The following is a 20240-nucleotide window of genomic DNA, read 5'->3' as shown; positions in this document are numbered from 1 at the left end:
CATACCCTCCATTTTCATTTCAATGTTGTCATCTCTGAGAAATCGTTCAACACATGCACACACTCACACAGAGTCAGCTGTCCCAGTAAGTCAGTGCGTTTAAAATTGCTCTTCTACTGCTTAGCACTCAGCATGATTTGTAAAGCTATTTGTGTGATTATATGAAGAACGCCTGTCTCCCCCACTAGACTGTAAGGTCCTGAGGGCAGAAACTTATCTTTTCATCATTTCATCCCAGCACCCAGCCCAGAGCCTGGCTCATACTAGAGGCTTAATTAAGTATTTTTTGCATGAATGCTGAATTTTCAGATAGCTCTGTAACTAGGGTCCATCCAGTTCTGATATTCTACAGGTCTACAGACCATATTTCCATCCACCCTCCTGACATATATTTTCCACATTTAATCTACATGTGAATTTGCTGCTAGTAAAACACATGCCTCCCTGTTGTTGGTATATTATGATTAATTTATATATAGAACTGTAACTTTTTTTCAGGGAAAAACTCTACATTTTCATCATTTCCTTTTGATATAATTTGTGCTACTACTCATTGCCTGATATCCTCTAAGAACTGCCTCCATTTTCTCCATATCTCTGATATTTCAGACTGATAGTTGCACTTGTATAGGAAATGATTTTTTCTCAGTTTTTTTGTGTGTAGTGATGAATCTTTAACACAGAGATATTTTTCAAAAAATAATCTCCGTCTGTACTTGGCAGGAGCTCAGCTTGCCCATTTTCTCCCTCCCCCTCTTTGCAGCCTCTGTCTTTCCTGCCCATGTTGCTTCTTTTCACAGCAATATTTTAGCAGCACGCCAGCCTTCTTCAGTTTCAGTGGTCTGCATTTTTCCAATTGGAGAATACTCCCTTGACCTATTGTTAATCATGGAGCTCATACGTACAGCCTGTACTTTTTCTTATTCTGGAAATATCTTTGGGATTGGGGAGGGATTAGCAGAAATCAGGAAGACCCTCTGAACAGAGGAGGTGTTGAAATTTAAGTTGTGTTTATTGGGAAGAAAAGTTGTGGTGCTGAAAATCCAGTGGGCTTTGGGGAACAAAAAGGGATCCCCACTGCGATCTCTGGGGAAAATTATGTACTTACTATGGGTCAGGTCCTCTTCAAAGAGTTTTATATTCTTCATCTCATTTAATCCTCACCAACACCCTCGGAGGTCATTATTCATTAATTCACTCACTGACTCATTTTTTACTGAACTAATATTTACTGAGTACCTAATATGTGCCAGGACATTCTGGAGGTTGAATAGGATGAGGCATTGAAAGCTCATAACAATGGGGTGAATCGAGATGTCATTTACAGAGATTAGGGGTAAGGGCAAGTGTTTGGGTGGGGAAAACAAACATTCCATTTCCCACACGTTGCAGTTCTTTCCTAACACTTGTTCCCTCCCCCATCTCCATTTTTCAAATAAGAAAACAAACTTCCAACAGATGCCCAAGACTGTATGGTTGCTAGGAGAAGACTCTGAACTGGAACCCAGGTCATTCTGCTTCTGGAGCCAAGCTCTGTGCTTTCGACTCCATAGCCTTGAGAAAATGAAGCATGGCTGCACTGGGTGCTCACCCAAAGCCTGTCCCCTGTCCTTGTCCTCGTCTAGCATAGTGGCCTCCTTTTTCCCATCTGAATACCTGTCACCCAACTTACACTGTCTCCCTGTATTTTAGAGGCTAATACTCTTGGCATAAAGAGTAGAAGAGGAAAAATCATTTAAGGCATTAGTTGTGACCCAATGAAAAACTGTCATTAAAGGACACATTAATTAGCTCATTTTCCTGTGATGACTCATTAATGAATGCTCTGGTGAAAGTGTTCCTCCAGACACTTAGGTAGAAAAATAGAAAAAGACAAAGCTAACGTGGGCAGAATCACCTCTGTCTCTTCTCCTGGGATAAGCCAGTCCCTGGATCTTTCTCTCAGGTATGGAGACCAGCGCACATGCTCTGGCCGCATTTTACCTGTGCGTGCTTAGTGGGGGGGCTGTCCCATTATAGCTCATCACCTGACATCTGTGATCTATCTCTTCTCTGCTTACATTCTGCATCCTCAGATGCTCAAGCAGAGGGATTGGGTGACACAGTCAGATCCCTGAGGGTCTTTTGGATGGTATATAAACGAGTGCTTTGAGGAGGTTTCTGCCTGATTCTCTTAAACAACAGCAAAAACAACTTGCTTTTAAGACCTGTAGCCTTCACAGCTTAAAAATATTTTCCCAAAGGAAAAGGAAACAATTTTCAAGTCATTTCCTGCATATTAAGCAGGCATTTGTTTATACTACCAGCCAAGCTTTCAGACTTCAAGGAAGTGTATTTTCCCAGGATGTTGGTCTATAAAATTTAAAAATCCTAAAAATATTCAAAGCATATGAGAAACAGGTGCAAACACAGATTCCTCCGGAGGCTGGGGGCAATGGGCTTGTTCAGCTTTCAGTACTGCCCGAGGCCCAGAGAGGGCTTTGCTCAAGCTTCATGGCTCCAGACTCCAGGGTTCAGATGTGTTCCACAATACAGAGTCACTCCTTCACCTTCGCCCCTTCTCTTCCCTTTTCCATTTTGATAAGTTTGCAAGCAAATTGCAAACTGTCATCTCAACATCTTTACCTTCACAATGGGATCTCACTAGAGATCGTAGCAGGTGGCAAATTGGTCCGATTTATCATTATTTGCATTTTTAATTTGTGGTATTTTAGGCCCAGAGAGTTTTTTATGGGTCTTAAAATGGCAACAGAAACCTTGATACATAATTCATTATCTATTTTTCGTAATGCATGTAGTTAACAACCCATCGACAAACAGAAAAATCATCAGCACTTCAAGCAAGATGAAGTTATAGCTTTAGCTTTCTTTCCCCCCTACTCTTCCCCTCTGTGGTCTCTAAGAATAAATTGCTTGTATCTGAAGCACAGTCTGCAGCCGCCATGCTGACGTGTTGTCAACAGGAAAAGCCTTCTTAGTTGCAGCTTATTATTCAGAATGACCAAATCTTAAATAACTAAGGTAAAGTGTTTGTTGGGCTTCCACAGTTTCTTGACTTGGGAACACTGGGTACTTTTTCAATTTAAGCAAAAGGTGAGAAAGCAAGAGGAATACCTGCAATCCTGATCCTGCTTTCTCTTTCCTTCCAAACCCCTAAACCTCCCTCTACAGTATTCCTTTGTCATACTTTCCTTCCCCATCCCCTCCCCACTCCCACCAGACATTGCTGTTGGCATAACTCTAAGTTGGAAGAAAGAGAAATCCTTTTGAAACACATCTGTAATCCTTTTGAAATAACAGCTCCACAGATAAACAATACACCTAGACAGGATGCCCAGGAATTTGACTGAGAAGATACCAGCAAAATAAAGGGGACCTTGAGCAATTTTATCAGAAGGATGATCAGTGAAGAAAACCATGCAGGCTAATTCAAGAGAAATGTAAAGACCTTATTGTGTTCATGGTGGCAGAGCTGTAACTCAACTGAGATAGGCAGATTCCTTATTTTTCCAGGCTACTCCAGGCACCTCTACACAGGAAGCCCGTTCCATCAGGATGAAACACCTCTGAAAAGTCTATCCGATAGAGTTTCCCTTTCTTTGTCTCCTACTGTGTAGATAAATCAGTTAACCAAAATGCCATTTGTGGGCAGTGCTCCAAGATGACACATGATCTGTTCTGTGTGGGCAAGACCAGGAAAACACTCTCCGCCCTCCAGGAGTTGAGTGGTCATTGACACCAGACGGTGCAGCACATGATTGGTCTTCAGTTATTTAACGTGTGTTAGTTTTCAACCACCATGTAATCTTTAGAGCTTCCTCATTTCACCAGGTCCATCACATACCTCTGTTAAATCCATAGTTGTTGGAAGAGTTTAAATCATAGATAAAAGTAATCACTTGCTTCATCAGTGATATGATTATCCTTCCAGGATTTCCTTTATTCAAGGATTTATGGCGTGCTTACTAGATTACTGGGCACCATTCATGGCATTAGGGAGGCCTCACTGCCACATCAAGTTTTAGTATCTTTGTAGACCCAAGAAGATTAGAGAGACGTAAGAAAATATGTGCATAATTTCCACACTACAAATAATGGCTTGCTAGCAGGCACCTGACTCCAGCCAGAATTTACTGGAGACCTTGACATTGGCTCTACTTATTGCTAATGACTAAACTTTCTTCTGGTGGTAAATTAAAAAGACTCTAAAAACAATAGCTTGGGGCTTCCCTGGTGGCGCAGTGGTTGAGAATCTGCTAATGCAGGGGACACGGGTTCGAGCCCTGGTCTGGGAGGATCCCACATGCCGCGGAGCAACTAGGCCCGTGAGCCACAAGTACTGAGCCTGCACGTTTGGAGCCCGTGCTCCACAACAAGAGAGGCCGCGACAGTGAGAGGCCCGCGCACCGCGATGAGGAGTGGCCCCCGCTCACCGCAACTAGAGAAAGCCCTCGCACAGAAACGAAGACCCAACACAGCAAAGATAAAGAAATAAATTAATAAACTCCTACCCCCAACATCATCTTTAAAAAACACACAAACAAAAAAACCCGATAGCTTGGGCAACTGAATCCAGGTTTTCCTGCATGATATTTTCTAGTCAGGAAGAGTCACTCCCAGAATGAGTGTTTTAGAGGATCTGGAGGACGACTTATGACATCTCCAGTGAGAACCTGATAGCTTTTTTATGCAGTTGATGGCATTGGGTCATCTCCATAACACATGGCTGCACTCATCAATGTGTAGTCCCTCTAAAGCAGAACAGACTCCTGGAGAGTCCATTTTAGAACACATCACTTGCTCTTTATTCTTTTATCGCAGTTCGACTTCCCTCTTGCTAATAAGCTGCTCTTTTCTCTGGGAAGATTTATAATGTCAGGAATGCACATGTAAGGACAGTTTAATAAATAATAAAGTTCTAAAGGAAGGCTTATGTTAATTTATAATGCACCATTTGTCGACAATCTGAAAGACATTATTTCAAACAAAGGTAACTAGGGGGATGTTAATAGCCAGCAAATGTATTTATGCTAACTCTTATTCATTGCACTGTAGAAAAGATTTGTCATTATGTTAGTCATGTTCTTAATTGTACATAATTTTCATAATTTACTTTTTTTTTTTTGCGGTATGCAGGCCTCTCACTGTTGTGGCCTCTCCCGTTGCGGAGCACAGGCTCTGCACGCGCAGGCTCAGCGGCCATGGCTCATGGGCCCAGCCACTCCGCAGCATGTGGGATCTTCCCAGACCGGGGCACGAACCCGTGTCCCCTGCATCGGCAGGTGAACTCTCAACCACTGTGCCACCAGGGAAGCCCCATAATTTACTTTTTAAATCAAAATATCATAGTAGATGCTTTCAACAAACTTCCAGTTTTAGATTATTATATATACTAAAATATGCCAGACTTTGGGTTTTAGTAAAGAAAACAAATGGCTCAGATGTACTTCCAAATGTTAGTCTAGCATCATTTTATTTAGTAAGGCTGGCATGCTCCCAGATTCCAGATAAATAGAGAATTGGGCAATTATCCAGATAATCTGATCCAAAAAACATTTTTTTGCTTGAATTGTTTTTTTCTTGGGCAGAAATATCTAAGTTAATTGGCTTAGCCATTTCTTTTATATGCTTGTGCATATTCAGTCTGAAGCCTAGGGAACAAGCAAAATTCCACTAAGCTTCCTTGGGACATCACTGGACTTATTGCTGGTAGGTGGAGTTTATTGTACAGAAACAAGGAAATGAGAGGCAATAGCCACATTCCTTGGGAGCTTCTTTGGTTAATCTCTACATCTACATCCACCAATTTTTCTAGATAAGGCTATGAATGTTACAGGGTTTATGGAAGTGGCTCCAGTTCAGTAGATGGATCCAAGGTAAGGGGACAGATGGAGTGAAATTAGTTTAATTACAGGATTTTTCATCTCTTCATCATTTGCAGTGCCCTGCAGCTTCCTGTAAGCCTGGTTCTTCAGTGCCTGGCTCTGGGTGATCCCATTCCTACAGAGAGGCTTCAGTGGCCTCATGCATGCACAACTAAATTGTCCCCCTCTTCAGTCTCAGTGTCTCACACTCCAAATCCTCTAATTCATGTTACCTACCAGTCAAGTAAATTTCCAAAACCCTAGCTTTCATTTTAGTCTCCTAATCACAAACTTTCAGGGGCTTTCCATTTCTAAGAGGATAATATCCAAACTGCTCAGCTTGACATGCAGGGCCCTCTGAGGTCTGCCCACTCATCTCTTCAGCTTTCCTTCTGGTGCCCCTACAGGAAGTCTTTATTGTAGTCACATGGAGTATCTCATCAGTCCGCTGCCTGCTGTGGGCCATTCTGGACCTCACCTTCACTTGCCTCCTCTGAATGCCTACATCTCTCTTCCCACTGATTCAGTTCCTTCTGCTCATTAAAGCCTAGCCCAATTCTGTTTCCTCCTTTGAGATCTTCCTGAACAGGATGGTCCATGAGGCCTCCTTTGCTGTGAGTTGGTACCAATCCTTCGCCACCTAATTGTGTCCCATGCAGGGGCAACTCTTGCCCTGACATCTTATTTGGACAATGAACTCCTTTCCTGCCGGTGACATCTTGTGTCAGCCCAACATGTGAAACCTTTTTGCATGCTTCATGGCATCATAGGCTCTGACTGAATGGCAGGATGAGAAATTATGAGCCCAGTTGTATTTTCTACTCTTTCAGCCACACCGTCTGCAGTGGAAGGTATCTTTCAGATAGAGACAAGTGAAACTCTGAGAAGCCCAATGTATGAACAAGGCCTCTGGCTCACAACTTCCCAGAATGGCTAAGAGCTGGCTCTGGGGTCTGAGTGCCTAGATTAAAACAATGGTTTTACTACTTATTGGCTACATGATACCTCTCCACCTCTGTGCCTTCATATAAAATGGGCACAATAATGGTACCCATACCAATGGTTGTTGAGGGGATTAAACATCATATAGGTAAGGAACTTAGTGCTTGGTACACAGTAAGTGCCCACTAAATATTTGATTTTAATTTATTATTAAACTGTCAAAAGAATTAGGTCCCAGTTTTCTCTTTCAGGGGGAGTGACAGTTGACAGTAAAAGCACAGGACCACTATTGAATAATGGACTTTGGAGGTGGGTCTCCATCTCCTGGACTAACCTGGCAGTTCCAAGTATTCTCAGGGGGTGTCGCCTTGGGCCCATCTACTGGGATGACAAGCCCAACTCTACAGAGAGAGTTTTATTTTTATTTTGGTGTACCTCCTCCTCAGCCCTTTGACATAACTGCAAGCTATTGCTATTGAATCTAGGATCAACACAGTAGTCTAGGATGGGTTAGAGCTATGAACAAAACAAATGTGAAAACTGTACAGGTGAGACAATCAAGAAGTCCAAGACCTGGACTAGGAAACAACCAGAAGTATCCTAGACATTGCTGAGCTGCCTGGGGCAGAGCTGAGACATTTACACTAGAACCACAGTATAATCTTGCCTGTGTGCTGCATGTCTTTTACTGTATGGATTTGCATTTACGTCACCTCTTTGCCACATTTATGTGGTTTCAAATATTTCACCTAATGGGCTGCTTTTCCTTCAGGCCTACATCTGCCACACCTTGAGGAAGTTCCCTTCCTCCCTGTGAGCCTGAATAGGCAAGACCCAGTGTTAAACCAGAAGACAACCCATTTGGCTCCTGGACACACCTGGAAGAGCCCACAGGGCAATCTGCCTGCAGGGTGGTAAGTGGGAGAGTTACCTTGAATTCAGTCTCAATGTTGGCTAGTCTGGCTAGCTCATTGCTTAGCTCCAGCGCGGTGAGGACAGGGTCTTCGCTGGACAGGGACAAGTAGGCAGCACTTGCCAGTCCCTTGTAGGCATTCATGCGGGAGCGCGAGTGGCTGAAGGAGTCCTTCCGCTGCTTCTCGGTGCACTCATTGCACTTGCAGAAGTAGTCGTGGGGCCGCTCGATGCGCGCGCCCTTTAGAAGGAGGATATGCACGATCTCATACTCCTGGCAGTGGGCCGCCAGGATGATGGGCGTGATGTCGTGGGAGAAGCGCGTGCCGTCCTCGTCGTAGGCGTAGAAATCGTCGTCCCGCAGCTCCTGCTCCAGCGGGCTGAGCGTCAGGCGCTGGCCCTGCGCGAAGGCCGGGTGGCTGAGGATGGCCTCCACGATGCGCACGTAGCCCTTGCTGATGGCCAGCAGCAGCGCGTCCCCCACCCGCGCCAGGTTCTCCTTCTTGAGCAGCAGCTCCGTGACCTCCAGGTGCTCGTTGCCCACTGCCAGCTGCAGCGCGTTCTGCCCCATGTAGTCCACGCAGTTGAAGTTGAGGGTCTTGGACTCCTCCAGCATTTTCCTGACCACCGGGATGTTGCCATACTCAGCCGAGTCCAGAAAGCGCTCCTCTTCGGGCGTCAGGCTAGTGCCCTTCTCGTTGAACATGTAGGCGGGACCGCGGATGGCCTGACGGCGGCCCTTTTCCCTCAGTGTCGTGTGCCGGCGCTGCATGTTTCTGAAGGTGCTGCTTCCCAACCTGTGGGGTGATAAGGCAAAGATGCTAGTTACTCTCTCAGGATCCTGCAGGTTCCCCAGGGGCAGAGCAAACAAAAATTGTTGAGATGAAAAAGAATATCGTGATTGGAATATTTTGAGAAGTTACGAAATCTTGCTAGAAATTATTGTCCTATCACTGAGATTAAGACAAATTTCATAACCCAAACTATTCTTATACTAATGGAAGAATATTGGTTAAGTTACACAGCAGTCTATCCGCCTTGGGTGGAGGAGTGTCCGAAAAGCTGAAATGTGGGTTTAGGCCAAGCTAATGGTGGACGTGGAGAGTGTGAGGTCATGATGTGGCGGAAACAGGCCGAGGGCTGTATGTTTTATTTCCATTTGTGCAAAGTTGAGAATGTCACTTCACTTCTCTGTGCTTTAGTACAATGCTTTTCTGTGCTTTTACCTGTACAATGTGGATAACTTTTGTGGGCCATAGAGTCGGTAGGAGGATTAAATGAGGTAACGTGCATGTAGAAAGTACTCAGTCCACGTTAATTTTATTGTCCCTTCCTGCCTGTTGATGTGCCTAGTTCTTCAGGGGTTTGCCACAGAAATGGCCACCATGGATACTGCTGCCTTTGCTTCAGGTGTATTACCCCACTGAGCTCCCACACTATGACAAAACTGCAGCAACATGCAGGCATGGCCACACCCCTCTGTTTCAGTGCTATACCATAGCGGGACTGTGCTTTTGTGCTCGTCCCCATGCAGACTGAGCACCTACTAAAGGGCAAGTATTGCACGGAGCAGGCCTAGACTCATTGCTGCTTACTGATGGCCGCTGAAGCAGCCTTCCTGAGGAAGTTCAGCTGCAGTTTCTTAGGATCAAACCTAGATTTTTATGTGGATAGAAAAACAGGTTAATTTATATGCTGGGTTCATTTCTTTCTTTTTTTTAAAATTTAATTTAATTTAATTTTTTTATACAGCAGGTTCTTATTAGTTATCAGTTTTATACATATTGGTGTATATGTCAATCCCAATCTCCCAGTTCATCCTACCACCACCATCCCCCCCCCGTAACGCCCCACTTCCCCCCTTGGTGTCCATACGTTTGTTCTCTACATCTGTGTCTCTATTTCTGCCCTGCAAACCGGTTCATCTGTACCATTTTTCTAGATTCCACATATATACTGTATGTTTTGGAAGCACATTTCAGGAAACAGTAATGGAGTTGGCCATGACCACCATGCTTGTTCGCAACAGATCTTGCACTATTTGTCATTTATTTTTGATGTAAAAAAACAGTGAAACTTTTGACATGTCCACCAGAAACAACACATTTAAATAACGTGGAAAAAAATGTCCGTGAATGTCTTTTTTCTGTTTAATCATCTTACACACTTAGTTTATCTAACTGGCAATTTCGTAAACATATACTTTACTGTCAAGATTCAGGTTGAAACATAATTATCTTAAAAAGATTGTGAATGAAAATGTCATAATTGGACTTGCAAGGTGCGACGCCAGCCCTCCTCCTAGCCTTTCCTGCCTGTTTCTTTTTAACATCTTTATTGGAGTATAATTGCTTTACAATGGTGTGTTACTTTCTGCTTTATAACAAAGTGAATCAGTTATACATATACATATGTTCCCATATCTCTTCCCTCTTGCGTCTCCCTCCCTCCCACCCTCCCTATCCCATCCCTCTAGGTGGTCACAAAGCACCAAGCTGATCTCCCTGTGCCATGCGGCTGCTTCCCACTAGCTATCTGTTTTACGTTTGGTAGTGTATATATGTCCATGGCACTCTCTCACTTTGTCCCAGCTTACCCTTCCCCCTCCCCATATCCTCAAGTCCATTCACTAGTAGGTCTGTGTCTTTATTCCTGTCTTATCCCTAGGTTCTTAGTGACCCTTTCTTTTTTTTTCCCTTAGATTCCATATATATGTGTTAGCGTACGGTATTTGTTTTTCTCTTTCTGATTTCACTCTGTATGACAGACTCTAGGTCCATCCACCTCACTACAAATAACTCAATTTCATTTCTTTTTTTTTTTTTTTTTCCTTCAATGTATCTTTTTTTTTAACATCTTTATTGGGGTATAATTGCTTTACAATGGTGTGTTAGTTTCTGCTTTATAACAAAGTGAATCAGTTATACATATACATATGTTCCCATATCTCTTCCCTCTTGCGTCTCCCTCCCTCCCACCCTCCCTATCCCACCCCTCCAGGCTGTCACAAAGCACCGAGCCAATATCCCTGTGCCATGTGGCTGCTTCCCACTAGCTATCTACCTTACTACGTTTGTTAGTGTGTATATGTCCATGACTCTCTCTCGCCCTGTCACAGCTCACCCTTCCCCCTCCCCATATCCTCAAGTCCGTTCTCCAGTAGGTCTGCGTCTTTATTCCTGTCTTACCCCTAGGTTCTTCATGACATTTTTTTTTCTTAAATTCCATATATATGTGTTAGCATACGGTAATTGTCTTTTTCTTTCTGACTTACTTCACTCTGTATGACAGACTCTAGGTCTATCTACCTCATTACAAATAGCTCAATTTCGTTTCTTTTTATGGCTGAGTAATATTCCATTGTATGTATGTGCCACATCTTCTTTATCCATTCATCTGTTGATGGACACTTAGGTTGCTTCCATCTCCTGGCTATTATAAATAGAGCTGCAATGAACATTTTGGTACATGACTCTTTCTGAATTATAGTTTTCTCAGTGTATATGCCCAGTAGTGGGATTGCTGGGTCGTATGGTAGTTCTATTTGTAGTTTTTTAAGGAACCTCCATACTGTTTTCCGTAGTGGCTGTATCAGTTTATATTCCCACCAGCAGTGCAAGAGTGTTCCCTTTTCTCCAACCCTCTCCAGCATTTACTGTTTCTAGAATTTTTTTTTTTTTTTTTTTTTTTTTGCAGTACATGGGCCTCTCACTGTGGTGGCCTCTCCCATTGCAGAGCACAGGCTCTGGACACGCAGGCTCAGAGGCCATGGCTCACGGGCCTAGCCACTCCGCCGCATGTGGGATTGTCCCAGACCGGGGCACGAACACATGTCGCCTGCATCGGCAGGTGGACTCTCAACCACTGCGCCACCAGGGAAGCCCTGTTTCTAGATTTTTTGGTGATGGCCATTCTGACAGGTGTGGGATGATATCTCATTGCAGTTTTGATTTGCATTTCTCTAATGATTAATGATGTTGAGCATTCTTTCATGTATTAGTTGACAATGTGTATATCTTCTTTGGAGAAATGTCTATTTTGGTCTTCTGCCCATTTTTGGAATGGGTTTGTTATTGAGCTGCATGAGCTGCTTGTAAATTTTGGAGATTAATCCTTTGTCAGTTGCATCATTTGCAAATATTTGCTCCCATTCTGAGGGTTGTCTTTTCGTCTTGTTTATGGTTTCCTTTGCTGTGCAAAAGTTTTTAAGTTCCATTAGGTCCCATTTGTTTATTTTTGTTTTTATTTCCATTTCTCTAGGAGGTGGGTCAAAAAGGATCTTGCTGTGATTTATGTCAAAGAGTGTTCTGCCTATGTTTTCCTCTAAGAGATTGATAGTTTCTGGCCTTACATTTAGATCTTTAATCCATTTTGAGCTTATTTTTGTGTATGGTGTTAGGGAGTGTTCTAATCTTATACTTTTACATGTACCTGTCCAGTTTTCCCAGGACCACTTATTGAAGAGGCTGTCTTTTCTCCACTGTATATTCTTGCCTCCTTTATCAAAGATAAGGTGACCATATGTGCGTGGGTTTATCACTGGGCATTCTGTCCTCTTCCATTGATCTATATTTCTGTTTTTGTGCCAGTACCATACTGTCTTGATTACTGTAGCTTTGTAGTATAGTCTGAAGTCAGGGAGCCTGATACCTCCAGCTCCATTTTTTGTTCTCAAGATTGCTTTGGCTATTCGGGTATTTTGTGTTTGCATACAAATTGTGAAATTTTTTGTTCTAGTTCTGTGAAAAATGCCATTGGTAGTTTGATAGGGATTGCATTGAATCTGTAGATTGCTTTGGGTAGTAGAGTCATTTTCACAATGTTGATTTTTCCAGTCCAAGAACATGGTATATCTCTCCATCTATTTGTATCATCTTTAATTTCTTTCATCAGTGTCTTATAATTTTCTGCATGCAGGTCTTTTGTCTCCTTAGGTAGGTTTATTCCTAGATATTTTATTCTTTTTGTTGCAATGGTAAATGGGAGTGTTTTCTTAATTTCACTTTCAGATTTTTCAAATTAGTGTATAGGAATGCAAGAGATTTCTATACATTAATTTTGTATCCTGCTACTTTACCCAATTCATTGATTAGCTCTAGTAGTTTTCTGGTAGCATCTTTGGGATTCTGTATGTACAGTATTATGTCAGCTGCAAACAGTGACAGCTTTACTTCTTCTTTTCCGATTTGCATTCCTTTTATTTCTTTTTCTTCTCTGATTGCTGTGGCTAAAACTTCCAAAACTATGTTGAATAAGAGTGCTGAGAGTGGGCAACCTTCTGTTGTTCCTGATCGTAGTGGAAATGGTTTCAGTTTTTCACCATAGAGGACGATGTTGGCTGTGGGTTTGTCATATATGGCCATTATTATCTTGAGGAAATTTCCCTCTATGCCTACTTTCTGGAGGGTTTTTATCATAAATGGGTGTTGAATTTTGTCAAAAGCTTTCCCTGCATCTATTGAGATGATCATATGGTTTTTCTCCTTCAATTTGTTAATATGGTGTATCATGTGGATTGATTTGTGTATACTGAAGAACCTTGCATTCCTGGAATAAACCCCACTTGATCATGGTGTGTGATCCTTTTTAATGTGCTGTTGGATTCTGTTTGCTAGTATTTTGTTGAGGATTTTTGCATCTATGTTCATCATTGATATTGGCCAGTAGTTTTCTTTCTTTGTGACATCCTTGTCTGGTTTTGGTATCAGGGCGATGGTGGCCTCGTAGAATGAGTTTGGGAGTGTTCCTCCCTCTGCTATATTTTGGAAGAGTTTGAGAAGGATAGGTGTTAGCTCTTCTCTAAATGTTTGATAGAATTCGCCTGTGAAGCCATCTGGTTCTGGGCTTTTGTTTGTTGGAAAATTTTTAATCACAGTTTCAATTTCAGTGCTTGTGATTGGTCTGTTCATATTTTCTATTTCTTCCTGATTCAGTCTTGGCAGGTTGTGCATTTCTAAGAATTTATCCATTTCTTCCAGGTTGTCCATTTTATTGGCATAGAGATGCTTGTAGTAATCTCTCATGATGTTCTGTATTTCTGCAGTGTCAGTTGTTACTTCTCCTTTTTCATTTCTAATTCTTTTGATTTGAGTCTTCTCCTTTTTTTCTTGATGAGTCTGGCTAATGGTTTATCAACTTTGTTTATCTTGTCAAAGAACCAGCTTTTACTTTTATTGATCTTTGCTATTGTTTCCTTCATTTCTTTTTCATTTATTTCTGATCTGATCTTTTTTTTGTGTGTGTGTTACGCGGGCCTCTCACTGCTGTGTTCTCTCTTGTTGCGGAGCACAGGCTCCAGACGCGCAGGCTCAGAGGCCATGGCTCACGGGCCCAGCCGCTCCGCGGCATGTGGGATCTTCCCGGACCAGGGCACGAACCCATGTCTCCTGCATCGGCAGGCAGACTCTCAACCACTGCGCCACCAGGGAAGCCGTCTCCGTGTGTTTGTATTTTTTACAGATTGTTTCCTGTAATTGATATCTAGTCTCATAGAGTTGTGGTCAGAAAAGATACTTGATGCAATTTCAATTTTCTTAAATTTACCAAGGCTTGATTTGTGACCCAAGATATGATCTATCCTGGCGAATGTTCCATGAGCACTTGAGAAAAATGTGTATTCTGTTGTTTTTGGATGGATGTCCTATAAATATCAATTAAGTCCATCTTGTTTAATGTATCATTTAAAGCTTGTGTTTCCTTATTTATTTTCATTTTGGATGATCTGTCCATTGGTGAAAGTGGGGTGTTAAAGTCCCCTACTATGAATGTGTTACTGTCGATTTCCCCTTTTATGGCTGTTAGCATTTGCCTTATGTATTGAGGTGCTCCTATGTTGGGTGCATGAATATTTATAATTGTTATATCTTCTTCTTGGATCAATCCCTTGATCATTATGTAGTGTCCTTCTTTGTCTCTTCTAATAGTCTTTATTTTAAAGTCTATTTTCTCTGATATGGGAATTGCTGCTCCACTTTCCTTTTGATTTCCATTTGCATGAAATATCTTTTTCCATCCCTTCACTTTCAGTGTGTATGTGTCCCTAGGTCTGAAGTGGGTCTCTTGTAGACAGCATGTATATGGGTCTTGTTTTTGTATCCATTCAGTCAGTCTGTGTCTTTTGGTGGGAGCATTTAATCCATTTATATTTAAGGTAATTATCGATATGTATGTTCCTATTCCCATTGTCTTAATTGTTTTGGGTTTGTTATTGTAGGTCTTCTCCTTCTCTTGTGTTTCTTGCCTAGAGAAGTTCCTTTAGCATTTGTTGTAAAGCTGGTTTGGTGGTGCTGAACTCTCTCAGCTTTTGCTTGTCTGTAAAGGTGTTAATTTCTCCATCAAATCTGAATGAGTTCCTTGCTGGGTAGAGTAATCTTGGTTGTAGGTTTTTCTCCTTCATCACTTTAAATATGTCCTGCCACTCCCTTCTGGCTTGCAGAGTTCTGCTGAAAGATCAGCTGTTAACCTTATGGGGATTCCCTTGTGTGTTATTTGTTGTTTTTCCCTTGCTGCTTTTAATATGTTTTTTTTGTATTTAATTTTTGACAGCTTGATTAATATGTGTCTTGGCGTGTTTCTCCTTGGATTTATCCTGTATGGGACTCTCTGTGCTTCCTGGACTTGATTAACTATTTCCGTTCCCATATTAGGGAAGTTTTCAACTATAATCTCTTCAAATATTTTCTCAGTCCCTTTCTTTTTCTCTTCTTCTTCTGGGACCCCTATAATTCGAATGTTGGTGCGTTTAATGTTGTCCCAGAGGTCTCTGAGACTGTCCTCAGTTCTTTTCATTCTTTTTTCTTTATTCTACTCTGCAGTAGTTATTTCCACTATTTTATCTTCCAGGTCACTTATCAGTTCTTCTGCCTCAGGTATTCTGCTACTGATCCCTTTTAGAGTATTTTTAATTTCCTTTATTGTGTTGTTCATCGTTGCTTGTTTCCTCTTTAGTTCTTCTAGGTCCTTGTTAAATGTTTCTTGAATTTTCTCTATGCTATTTCCAAGATTTTGGATCATCTTTACTATCATTATTCTGAATACTTTTTCAGGTAGACTCCCTATTTCCTCTTCATTTGTTAGGTCTGGTGGGTTTTTATCTTGCTCCTTCATCTTCTGTGTGTTTTTCTGTCTTCTCATTTTGCTTATCTTACTGTGTTTGGGGTCTGCTTTTTGCAGGCTGCCGGTTCATAGTTCCCATATTTTTTGGTGTCTGTCCCCAGTGGCTAAAGTTGGTTCAGTGGGTTGTGTAGGCTTCCTGGTGGAGGGGACTAGTGCCTGTGTTCTGGTGGATGAGGCTGGATCTTGTCTTTCTGGTGGGCAGGTCCACGTCTGGTGGTGTGTTTTGGGGTGTCTGTGGCCTTATTATGATTTTAGGCAGCCTCTCTTCTAATGGGTGGGGTTGTGTTCCTGTCTTGCTAGTTGTTTGGTATAGGGTGTCCAGCACTGTAGCTTGCTGGTCGTTGAGTGAAGCTGGGTGTTGGTGTTGAGATGGAGATCTCTGGGAGAGTTTCGCCGTTTGAAGTTACATGGAGTTGGGAGGTCTCTTGTGGACCAGTGTCCTGAAGTTGGCTATCCCACCTCAGAGGCACAGCACTGACTCCTGGCTGCAGCACCAAGTGCCTCTCATCCACACGGCTCAGAATAAAAGGGAGAAAAAGTAGAAAGAAAGAAAGAGGATAAAATAACGTAAGATAAAATAAAATATAGTTATTAAAATAAAAAATACACAATAATTATTAAGAAAAAAAAATTTTTTAAGTAAAAAAAACAAACAAGAAGAAAAAAAAACTGGACGGACAGAACCCTAGGACAAATGGTGAAAGCAAAGCTATAGAGACAAAATCTCACACAGAAGCAGACACATACACACTCACAAATAGAGGAAAAGGGGAAAAAATAATATATCATTGTTCCCAAAGTCCACCTCCTCAATTCGGGATGATTCGTTGTCTATTCAGGTATTACGCAGATGCAGGGTGCATCAAGTTGACTGTGGAGATTTAATCCGCTGCTCCTGGGGCTGCTGGGAAAGATTTCCCTTTCTCTTCTTTGTTCACACAGCTCCGGGGGTTCAGCTTTGGATTTGGCCCCGCCTGTGCGTGTAGGTCGCCTGTGGGTGTCTGTTCTTTGCTCAGACAGGATGGGGTTAAAGGAGCAGCTGCTTCGGGGACTCTGGCTCACTCAGGCTGCGGGGGAGGGAGGGGCACGGATTGAGTGGGGAGCCTGCGGCGGCAGAGGTCAGCGTGATGTTGCACCAGCCTGAGGCGCTCCGTGCGTTCTCCCGGGGAAGTTTTCCCTGGATCACAGGACCCTGACAGTGGCAGGCTGCACAGGCTCCCGGCAAGGGACTTGTGGATAGTGACCTGTGCTCGCACACAGGCTTCTTGGTGGCTCCAGCAGCAGCCATGGCGTCTCATGCCCGTCTCTGGGGTCCGCGCTGTTAGCCGCGGCTCGCGCCCGTCTCTGGAGCTCCTTTAAGCAGCGCTCTTAATCCCCTCTCCTCGCACACCAGGAAACAAAGAAGGAAGAAAAAGTCTCTTGCCTCTTCGGCAGGTCCAGATCTTTTCCCGGACTCTCTCCCGGCTAGCCTTGGCACACTAACCCCTTCAGGCTGTGTTCACGCCGCCAACCCCAGTCCTCTCCCTGGGATCCGACCTCCGACCTCCGAAGCCCGAGCCTCAGCTCCTTGCCCTGTGCACCCCTGTTGCTGCACTCTCCTCTGTGGCTCCGAAGCTTCCCCACTCCGCCACCCGCAGTCTCCACCCACGAAGGGGCTTCCAAGTGTGTGGAAACCTTTCCTCCTTCACAGCTCCCTCCCACTGCTGCAGGTCCTGTCCCTATTCTTTTGTCTCTGTTTATTCTTTTGCCCTACCCAGGTACGTGGGGGAGTTTCTTGCCTTTTGGGAGGTCTGAGGTCTTCTGCCAGCGTTCAGTAGGTGTTCTGTAGGAGTTGTTCCACGTGTAGGTGTATTTCTGATGTATCTGTGGGGAGGAAGGTGATCTCCGCGTCTTACTCTTCCGCCATCTTCCCCCTCTTCCTGCCTGTTTCTTACATCAAAGGAGTTACATCTGTCCCACAAAATAAAAATTAAAGTAGCCTTGGCTTACCAGCGATTACACTTTCACTTTTCTCACCCAGCTTATTAAAACTAAGTAGCTAATACGGCTGTTGGTGCAAACTTATTCATAATAGATGTGAACAAAAGGGCCAGTAGGTTTCATTCGTACTCAGCCCATCACAGAGCAGATGGACTAGCTACAGGGAGATGGGTTCTGCAACCTGTGGCCCCGGATTCCTTCTTCCCAGAGTCCCCACCTCACATGCTCTGACCCAGTCCACATGCACTGAGGGAAACATGGCTCCCCTGCCCAGTGGGCACCCTCTGTACTGAGAGGGAGCCTTCTGCCCGCAGCAGTGACCACGGCCCGAGCCGACCTGCTGCAGCGCCTGCACACTCAGTAGTGAGCACGGGGCAGGCGAGGGCACAACTGTGACCTGATGGCATTTTTCCTTCCTTCCCTCTGCTGCTCACTATGGTGCGTCTTGACCATTGGCACTATTGCCATTGGCGGGAGGTAGGAAGAAACGTGCAGTACATCTTGCTCTTAGCAAAGCAAGGGATCACTCTAGATATGGCTATGGAGTCAGGTTTGCAAACGGCAAGGTAGTTAAAAAAAAAAATCAATCCCACAAAGTGCATATTTATCTGAAGTCGAATCCCTTGCATATCCAGTGTAAATTTATTTTTTGACAGCATCCAATAAATCCCAGTAAAGTCGCTAAATTAAGATTCTTTAACATGGCAAGTGGTGTCAGAGCTCTTTAAGCAATGCTGATACGCCCTTGATTTTATGCCATGGTGGTCCGCAGCAAGCTGTATTTGCAAAGCAGCATTAGCAAACAGAAGCAGTTGCACCATACCCGAGTAACCTCTAAATTATCAGTAATTCTATCTAATGAAATCTCCCTCAGAGTCCCTTTGTTACCTTCCAGTGACACTGTAAGGAACCTGCCCATCTCGCTAAGCAGATTTCTCAGCAGCCTCAGTCTCCTGCTCTGAGAGCTTCTCTTTGGATAGAACTGACATCCACGGCGACACCGAGTGGGTGATGCTCTGCTTGGCCAGGTTGTGGTGGTTGATGATGGTGTAAAATTTCTCCCGGACATTGGAGTCTTGCTCTGCATGGTAGCTCTCCAAGCCTCCTGGGATGCACTGGGTGTTCTTGAGGGTGAAGCCATCGGGACAGGCACGGTACGGTCATAGTTGTACACCTTGTAGACGACCAGGAAGATGACACAGGTGAGAAAGACCAGGGCAAAGAAGACCAGCACAGACACCTTGAACCTCTTGGTAACACCCTCAGTGATGCTGACAGTGAACTTGGCTATGTTGGGAGGACGTGCTTTGCCTTTATTTCAGGCAGGTTCATTTTCAGTCTTAGTTTTCACGACCACCTTATCCAGGGGCGGGAACTGCAGCTGATTGACATCAAGGGGCGTCATCAGGGGGGTGGTGTCGAAGCCATCCTCCAGCAGCGGCTGCTTGGTGCCCTTCTCCGTGAAATTGTTTCCCACCTTCACCATGGCTCCGGGAGACCCGAGGCTGCCACCCCACGCCCGGCTCCGGCAGGTCTGGGCTCCGACCGTGCTCTGAGCCTCCGTGTTGCCCGCTCCCGCTCACAGCAATCTTAGACGAAGATCTTGAGACAAGTGGGGCTGAGGGACAGGCTTTCAAGTTGAAAGGTCTAGAGTTGGAATGCTGGCTCCACCTTTTGCCAGCCTTGTGACTCTGGACAAGTTACTGAACCTTTTAGTTTGTCAGGCTTTTAAAATGGCAGACTGGAGATAATAATAGCTGTCGTGTAATTTGAGCTTGAGCTGGATATCCCATCTCTAGCTCACTTGGACTCCTTGAGCAGGTTCCCAGTTCAAGATGCTTTAACTGTGAAATAGAGAGTCTGGACCAGGTCCCTAAGTCTCTACAAACTTGAAGCTCTCAAACTTTTTTATTCTCCAGTTGGCCCTACCCACATTTTCTAGCCTCTTTTTCTAGTCTACCCACACTCATATTATTCAAATAATATTAAAATGGCATACATTTCAATAAGAAAGTATCTGTTCTAAAGAGTAAGCACTTGGGGGTTGGTTTTGAACTATTTTCCATCTTCCCAGTTGTCTTTTTGTTATTGGTCATGTCTCCATGCATTGAGTACTTCACTGAAGTCATTTGTAAATGATAAACAAAAGTAATCACAGAAGAAGACTTTAAAAATATACCTAGTATTTTGAGATTAAAAAAAAAAGTATTGTCATTCAGTCTTGTGATTTTTAAAAATTTGGGCTCTATTTAGTTTTCTGCTCATTTTACCTTCTGACGTGCTCAAACCCTTCTGGTGTTAGCTCCTTTTGGGGCCCCAATCTGGTAAAAAGCAGAGACTTGGAGGTCAGACTTTGTACTCTGATCCTGCTTAGGCCTGAGTCACACTCTTGGGAGAAGCTGCTAAACTATTCAGTGGAGCATCTTC

At 43.6% G+C, this 20240-nt stretch overlaps 1 protein-coding gene and 1 pseudogene across 1 annotated transcript in view; both read right to left on the bottom strand.

The window, feature by feature from the left end:
• Positions 1-8622, bottom strand: part of TRPC7 (transient receptor potential cation channel subfamily C member 7) — a gene marked incomplete at its 5' end in the record, with an annotated part of 123545 nt that extends 114923 nt beyond the window's left edge. The window contains one exon of the mRNA XM_049707869.1: positions 7738-8622. Within this exon, the coding sequence (XP_049563826.1) occupies positions 7738-8622 (885 nt within the window). The remainder of the gene's footprint in view (positions 1-7737) is intronic.
• Positions 8623-17771: 9149 nt separating this feature from the next.
• On the bottom strand, positions 17772-19351 carry LOC101281939 (neuronal vesicle trafficking-associated protein 1-like; annotated as a pseudogene).
• Between the last annotated feature and the right edge of the window lie 889 nt (positions 19352-20240).

The sequence above is a fragment of the Orcinus orca genome, chromosome 3, assembly GCF_937001465.1.
Source record: "Orcinus orca chromosome 3, mOrcOrc1.1, whole genome shotgun sequence".
NCBI classification, from domain to species: domain Eukaryota; kingdom Metazoa; phylum Chordata; class Mammalia; order Artiodactyla; family Delphinidae; genus Orcinus; species Orcinus orca.
Note: the sequence above shows the minus strand (reverse complement) of the source record. Positions and strands in the feature narration are given on the sequence as shown.